The sequence below is a fragment of the Myotis lucifugus genome, unplaced genomic scaffold (genome assembly GCF_000147115.1).
Source record: "Myotis lucifugus unplaced genomic scaffold, Myoluc2.0 scaffold_162, whole genome shotgun sequence".
NCBI classification, from domain to species: domain Eukaryota; kingdom Metazoa; phylum Chordata; class Mammalia; order Chiroptera; family Vespertilionidae; genus Myotis; species Myotis lucifugus.
Window position 1 is genome coordinate 1,597,464 of NW_005871210.1, and position 7,769 is coordinate 1,605,232.

The 7,769-nt window shown below is 53.9% G+C and overlaps 1 protein-coding gene across 1 annotated transcript in view; it reads right to left on the reverse strand.

Moving 5' to 3' along the window:
• The window catches only part of CALHM3 (calcium homeostasis modulator 3), a 6,302-nt gene extending 617 nt beyond the window's left edge, over positions 1-5,685 (reverse strand). Inside the window, 5 exon segments of the mRNA XM_006095941.1 lie at positions 9-49; positions 51-136; positions 139-181; positions 3,072-3,327; positions 5,399-5,685. Coding sequence (XP_006096003.1) covers positions 9-49; positions 51-136; positions 139-181; positions 3,072-3,327; positions 5,399-5,685 — 713 coding nt within the window.
• Positions 5,686-7,769: the final 2,084 nt, after the last annotated feature.

A 7,769-nucleotide genomic window follows, 5' to 3' on the forward strand; every position in this document is an offset into this window, starting at 1 on the left:
AGAGTTGCGCGAAGTCCCGCGCAGGCTCACAGCACGTTTCTTGGAAGAGGCTTCTCCCCCAGATCCATATATTTGCTCCAGTATCTGCGCTCCAGAAAGACCGTCTGGTCAAGCACGGCCCTAAGGCAGCGGGCCGGGAGGCCGCCACGATCAGCAGCAGGGTGAGCCTCCACCCAATGCCCTGGGGGCGGGGGCGGGGGGGGGGGGAGATGAGGTTAGGTGTGGGCGGGACACAGCGCTGAATGGGGTGGCAGGCACAGGTGTTCCAGTCTCTTCCTTTATCTCTTCCATTCCTCCTCAGATATATTTATCTTCCTATTTAGTCATCCATCCAACCAACAACCTCCATCCATCCTCCCTTCAATATCATCTCATCCTTGCATCCATTCATTTCCCCAGCTATCTCTCCCCGCATCCATCCAGTCATCCATCCTCCCATATGACTACATATCTATTATATTCCTATCCAGACATCCTCTCAACCATCTTTCCACCTGTCCATCATCCATCTTCCTATCCAGCCACCTATTCTCCCATCCATTCCCGTTCTGATACTCTCATCCTTCCTGCAATTTGCCTATCCTAACCATTCATGTACCCACCATTCATCCTCCCAACTTTTCTTCTGGAAATCAGAATAGATCACTCTAAAGTAGGCCTCTTGGACATAAAATTATTTTGAGCTGAAGAAAATTAAGAAGCGGTAAATATAGGAGAAGCTCTTTCTACCTTCCCCCTTTCTGCCTAAAGGCAAGATATAAATTCTCCTTTTACTGGAGACAGACTCTTATCAGCCCAGAGGCAGCACCAGAGGAACGTGTGAGCAAACCTTACTCTATTAAGGAGTAAGAAACTCCATGCTTCCTCTCATGTATTTACCTTCCCACAGTTTCTGCCCTTGGAAGCCTAAAACCGCTTTCCTTTGTCCTGTCATTTCTCTACAAAGATACTACTCTTTGCTGAAGGTGCTATATAAGCCAGAATTCTAAGCCACCACTTTGAGTTACTCTTTGGTTTAGGTTTCTCCTGCATGGTGTCCACTGCACATGTTAATACACTGTTTTCCTTTTGTTAATTTTTTTTTTGTTAGCATCTCAGCTGAAAACCTAAGGTGGGAAGAAGTAAAGTTTTGCCTTCCCTACACTCCATCCATCCATCCATCCATCCATCATCCTTTAATTTTTTATTCAGTGCTCCATCCATCCTCACATATATTTATCCACCCTGTCTATGCATCCATCTATTCTATATTTTGGGGGAAGCACTGGGGACCCAGTCTTTTCTCTCAGAGAGCTCACACTTAAGTGGAGGAAACAACTAGTAGACGATGACTGGCTATGTGCCATGTTAAGGGATGTACAGGGAGTCATGGGAATTTGCCCAACCTGAACTGGAGGGCTCAGGGAACAGTGAGGTTTAGGCTGAGACCGGAAGGGTTAGTAACAGTTGTGCAGGATACAAACAGGGAACAGTGTTCCAGGCCAAGAGTGAGAAACCATTAGAGGCAGTTGTCTAAGGCTGGAGAGTCTCCCTCCTCTCTGCCCATCCATAGCGACAGTCTCTTCAAGGCCTCGCTTCAAACCAGAGCAACTGTGTGGACCTGGAACTGAAAATTCACTCCCCTCACACAAAGACATATTTGCATTCTTATCATTTGTAGATGTGATTTACAATCCCTCTTTTGGCCTCTCACAGAATCCTCCCCGCTTACCAGTGTAAAATACTGTGTGAGTATTTTACATTCTAGGAGCATTTAATGTGCCTGATAAACGTACAGCTGTGGAGTAAGGACTCCAACCCTGGTCTGATGGAAAATTCTACATTCTTTCCAAGGAGCTGGTGAAGCCTAGAGTGTGTCAGCCTGCAGGGACCATCAAGTGAAGGAGACCAAACTTCCCTTGATTTTGCAGGAGAAACCGAGGCCCAGAGGGAGAGTGACAGGGCCAAGGCCACAGCCTGAAGCAGAATCAGTGCATCCTGAGCACTGGTCCTCTCTGCCCTGCCCCACGGGCCTGCATCTGCCACCAGCGGGTCTCAGCTCCACAGAGGGCTGGGGTCATGTTTTTATTCTCTGTGGCCCCAGGGATACTGGGCATGTATAGGTTCAGGTAAATACTTTTTGGAGGACACAGCCGAGCCTGAGGCTCTGGGAGTGGAGGTGGTAGAATCTAGAGTCTGGGCTGGGGTTTGTTCCCAGGATAATGGAGTTGATACCCTGTGGGGAGCCAGGCACCTAGGGAGAACCTGCATTATATGGAGGTGGTTAAGAGGGTCAGGAGTTACAGTGTGCATTCAGATCCCTGTCCTGCCTCTTCCAAGCGGTGTGACTTTGGCCTAGTGAGCTAAACTCTCAGAGCCTCCACTTCCTCATCTGTGAAATGGGATGATAGTGACTGCATCCACCTCATGGGGTTGTTCTGAGAATTGAATGAAAGAATGCATATGAAATGCTTAACACAGTGCCTGACACATAAGTGCTCAATAAAGGGTAATTCGGCCCTGACTGGTTTGGCTTAGTGGATAGAGCGTCGGCCTGCGGACTGAATGGTCCCGGGTTCGATTCCGGTCAAGGGCATGTACTGGTTGCGGGCACATCCCCAGTGAGGGGTGTGCAACAGGCAGCTGATCGATGATTCTCTCTCTCACTGATGTTTCTAACTCTCTATCCCTCTCCCTTCCTCTCTGTAAAAAATCAAATATATATATATATATATATATATGTAATTCGTATTATTTCTGAGGGATGGAAAGAATGGGGTGGACAGAGCAGTGTATCTGCAGTGCTTTCTGCCATCCAGCCCCCTGAGGACGGGCCTAGCTGACTCCCGGAGGATATGGGTACCTGGTCTCTGTCCTGGGGTGAGTCAGCATTGATGACCAAGTGCCCACTTCCTAGGGCCCAACACTGTTCTGTACATGAGTCAAGCTCCTGACCCCCCTGGGGACCACCTGCTCCTTGGTTGTGTCTCCAGCAGTAGGGAGGGGCTTCAGATCGTCACCTGTACCTCCTCACCCCTCGGAACCCACGCAGGATAGTGGGAGGCTTCTCGGGAGAGGACTGTCCACATTACCTGTGACAGGCACCGCAGGTAGCGAGACACTGCCTTTCGAGCAGGGCTGTCCCTGACCAGCTCATCCTCCTTGCAGGGCACCTTGGCCAGGAAGAGCTGAACCTGGCTGGGGGTCATGTTGGCAAAGTCCAGAAACTTCTCAGGGTCCACGGAGCTGCTGAAGGCACACACGAAGCACTTCCCATCAAGGAGGGCCAGCAGGATCCAGAGAAGGGGGGCGGCCAGCGCTCTCTGCAGCACAGAGGAGCACATGTACCTGGGAGCAGAGGAAAGGGGGGGGTCACAAAGGGCAGCTGGAATTCAGCTGAAGCAGGAAGGCTACAGGAGATGCAAAGATGGACTTCCCAGGAGGGCTGGGAAATACTAGTCGTAGTTACACCAAAGGAATGGCTGCAGCTTCCACTGCAGGGGTGCCAGTGGCAGAGGGCAAGGAGGAAGGAGGGCTGGGGGCCCTGGGAGTCCCAGGACTGCACACTGGGAGCTGGGGCTCTTCCTGCTCTGGGCCTGGTAGCAGACTCTGCTGGAGGATAGTTCCTATTCACATGGAGGCCAGAGGGCCTCCGCCTCAGCCGCCTCAACCACTTGCATGGCTCTGCCTGAGGGCTAGGCTGCAAGCGATAGAAAGTTCACAAACCCAATTCAACCTTCAACCCAGGAGGGATGGGGCCTGGTGGATAAACACCCCATCTTCCTAGACCCTCAGTGTGCCATTTCTGAGGTGTGTCCCACACACTCTCTTAGAGGGTCCCCAGTAGGGCTGAACTCCAGTTGCCTATTCATTATCACATTCTTCCCAGAGCCTGCTTTCGAGGGAAGCCTAAACTCAGACAGCCCTGCCCAATGTCCCTCCCAGACGTAGCACCTCCAACACCTCTCCTAGCATCCAGGGAGCCCACTCTCTGACTGTCCAGGTGTCTCCCCTGACCCACTCCACGCCTCTCTGTCCTGCATGGGGTGTTGGTCCCAGGATAGGAGCCTAGTGGAGCTGCAACCACTGACTCCCAGAGGAAAAGGTCACGGGCACGCCCAGTGTATGTGACTCTCCTTGTGTGGCTGGATGACAGGGAGCACAGAGCCCCTGAGGAACGTGAAATAGTGGCTGCTTGTGCACAGGATGCAGATGTCTCTAACTTGCACTGTAACAAACATAAAATGATGTATGCTGTGTGTGTGTGTGTGTGTGTATGCGCACGTGTGTGCGCATGTGTGCATGGCCTGCCCAGCAGAGAATTATTAATACGCTGTAGGCAGGGGCAGCTCCAGCATTTTCTTCGGGGGCAGTGTAGTCAGAAGGTGGAACTGAGGGCTTCTCATGACATTGCCTTACATACCCTTGAGGACACCTCAATGGTCCTTGCCAAAGCATAGAGCAGAGAGGAGATCATGAGTGGGCGAAAACTCACCAAGCTCCTCCCGCCACTGCCCATGGGTCTAGAGCACTTAGACGTTTTGTTGAAAACACGCAGGGCAACGGAGTGAGCTGTGCTTCTTCCTACCTGTGGGAGCTCAGCTGAGTTACTAAACTTCTCTGTGCCTCAGGCCCCTCATCCTTAGACATGGACCCTAATAGGAGCAGACCCAGGGCTGAGGTGAGAATCCAGAGGCCGTGCACACACAGGGCTTGGCACCAAGGCGATGTTTAGTGTTGACCAGGGAGCAATTCAAATTGCTAAACTCCATCAACTGGTTTTGACAGAGGGCACCCACCAGGTGGGAGGCTCTAAGGACAGTAGAGCTGCCCTGGGGAGTGTATGGGAGAGGGAGGCAGCCTTTAAGCCAAGCATGCCTCTCACTACAGGCAAAGCCCCTATGCATGTCAGGGGATGGCCCTTCACACGTGTGGTGAGGTATAATCCATGGCAGCGTGATCGATGTGACCTGGGAAATTATGGGGAATTCTGGATCATTCATGTGTCTCTAGCACTGGCCACAGAAGGGAGACAAAGGACAGGAACAGAAATGTCTGTTTCCAGAGTGGAAACTGCAAATGGGTCTGGTGAGCTGATGATGCTTTAGTTGGGGAAAGGAGGGGGCACATGTGAGAGTGCCTGGAGTCGGGGGGGCAGGTGAGGAGCCCTGACAACACCCATGGGGGTGATGGGGGTTTGGGGGTCACCTAGCAGTGTTTGTGCGGGTGGGGAGCCTGACAATGCCCATGGGGGAAGGGTAGGGTTTGGGGGTGTCCCTGACAATTCCTGTGCCAGTGGGGAGCCTGAGAATGCCCATGGGGGAAGGTCAGAGTTTGGGGTGCACCTGGCAGTGCCTGTGCAGGCGTGGGCGGGGCCTGACAATGCCCACAGGCCTCTGGGTGGTATGGGACTGCACACCTGATGATGCCTGGGTCCTTCCTCCGGTGCCCCGCGGGCCGGCGCCACTCCTCAACCATCACCACAGACTGCCGGTTGGCAAGGAGGCTGCAGAGGAAGAGGACGAGCGGGGGTGTGAACAGAAGGCCCAGGCCGTAGAGGGTGTTGTAGCGCGCCAGGCAGGGGCAGTTGAAGTCGAAGGAGGAGTACAGCTTGACAGTGACCACGGCCAGCACCAGGCAGACGCCGTTCATCACCGACTCGGAGCTGGACTGGAAGTGCTGGAAGAGCATGCGGAACTTATCCATGGCTCCCGCCTGGTGGGTGTGGGCAGTGAGGCCTCAGCCGCCTTCCTGGCCAGTGCTGGGGGTGCGTCCGATCCCCAGGAGGTCCTTCTCTTCCAAGAACCTCCAGCTCTCCACGAAGGCTCGGATGCCCAGCGATTGTCCCCAGTGCCTCTCGCTCCCCTCCTCTCTGGGGAGTGAGTCACTGCTCTGTGACCAGCCAGCCCAAAGCACCTCTAGGCAAATGTGCCCTGCGCTGTCACCCCATCCCTCCCCTGCCCGTTCCCTCCTCTCTTCAGGGTGTGGATACTGATGCCTGACAGCTGGCAGGGTGTCCGGTGAGGTCAGGCAAATTCTGGGTGTGGTAAGGCCAAGACACAGATGGAGCCAATGATGTTTTCTGGTCTCGGTCAAAAACATGATTTGATTCAGCTGAGCCGGGGGAGCGTTCATGTTGGCTTTTGTGCCGGGAGGGGTACCTCCTCTTGCCTGAAGGTTTCCTGGAAGAGAAAGCCCTGGAGAAGAGTTTAAGCCATGTTTCAGCGTTTGCCAACGAAAGGCTTTGGACGGGGAGGGCCTTCCGGGCAGAGGAACGCATGGGGAACGACACGGAGGTGAGAAGCAGTCCGGTGTGGCCGGCGGTGTGGGGTTGCTGGAAGGTAGTGGCAAACAGTGGGCATCAGGAGTGGGCCTGGAGGGTCAGGAGTGCCTGCAGCCTTCTGCTGCTCTCCGGGCCGGGTTTCCCCAACGCACAGCTTCCATTATTCACTCCCCCGTGTGACCGAGGCTCCCTCAGCTCCTTGGCTTGGCATCCAAGGCCCTCCTAACTGTACCCACATGTGTCTTCCCACCTCCACTGAACACCCGTGTCCCTTCTTCCCACCTGCTCTTCAAGAGGCAGCTCAAATGCAGCCCTGTTGCTAAGCCACCCCTGGTGATCTCAGTCTGTGGGGGCCTTGATCAGCCGCCTGGCCCTGGGAAAGGCCGCCTCGGCCTCTGAGGAATCTTTCCTAGTGTGGGGACTTGGACCTGCATTTTGCTCTCTGCAACATGCAGTGTGGCGCTAAACATGCAGCAAGGGATAGCGAATGCTCGTTTTTCGTGATGTTGACACTCAGACCCTGTCTCTAGCTCTGTCTTCCCTGTCCACCCCCTGCCCTGTCCTCGTGGCCCTGTCTGGTCCTAGGAAGCCAATGAGTGGAATGTGGGTCCTGCCCTTAATTTCTCTCTGCCTCTCTCTCTGTCCCTTTGTCTCTCTCCCCTTCATTCTGTCCCCCTTTCTGTCTCTCTAATGACCTTTTTGTGTGTGTGCATGCACAGTTAACTCGCTGTGTCTCTCAGTGTGTTTCTGAGTCTTTCTGTGTCCCTCTGTCTGTCTCTCTCTGTGTAGCTACCTCTTCCTGTCTTTCTACCCTTTCCTCCTCCTCCCCTGCTTCCCACCCCATAGCATCCCTGTCTTACTGGCCCCAGGCCTCCCATTGGCTACCTGGCTTGGGGAAGGGAGAGGAGGCATCTACAGGGGTGATGTGAGCACTGGGGACACAGATCAGTGGGTCTTGGGCCTGGAGCATGAGGGGGGGCGGCAGTGAGGTGTCCAGGCCCCAACCATGGAGGCTCTTCCTCAATCTTCATCCTCTGGCTCCCTCACTGCCAGCCCAGGGCTGCGCTGAGACAAGAAAAACCTCAGGGATTGGGATGGCCTTGACCGCACTGACCCCTACCCCGTCCAGCCTGGACCTGCTGGCATCCTGGATCCAAGCGATGGTTTTAGTTAAATGTGTGTGTCCGCACTGTGGTCCTTTCCCCAGACCTGGGTCCTCATGGTCATGAGTGCAGCTTCCCCCCAACCCCCTAGAGCAGTGAGGACAGTGTCCTGAATCCTCCCCATCTGCAGAGGCCCGGCTCCGAGCTGTTACCTCCACAAAGTTCACCAGGACCTCTGCCCTTGTGTCCATATTCCCAAACGCCTTTTAGAAAATGGAAATATCCCCATTTTCCTGATTAAACACACCACTATGAAAAATGTAAATATAGGGAACATGAAAGTGTCCCGGTCAGAGCAATCCCCAGAGAGTCTCCCTGTTACTGCAAGGATGTGTGTCTTTCCA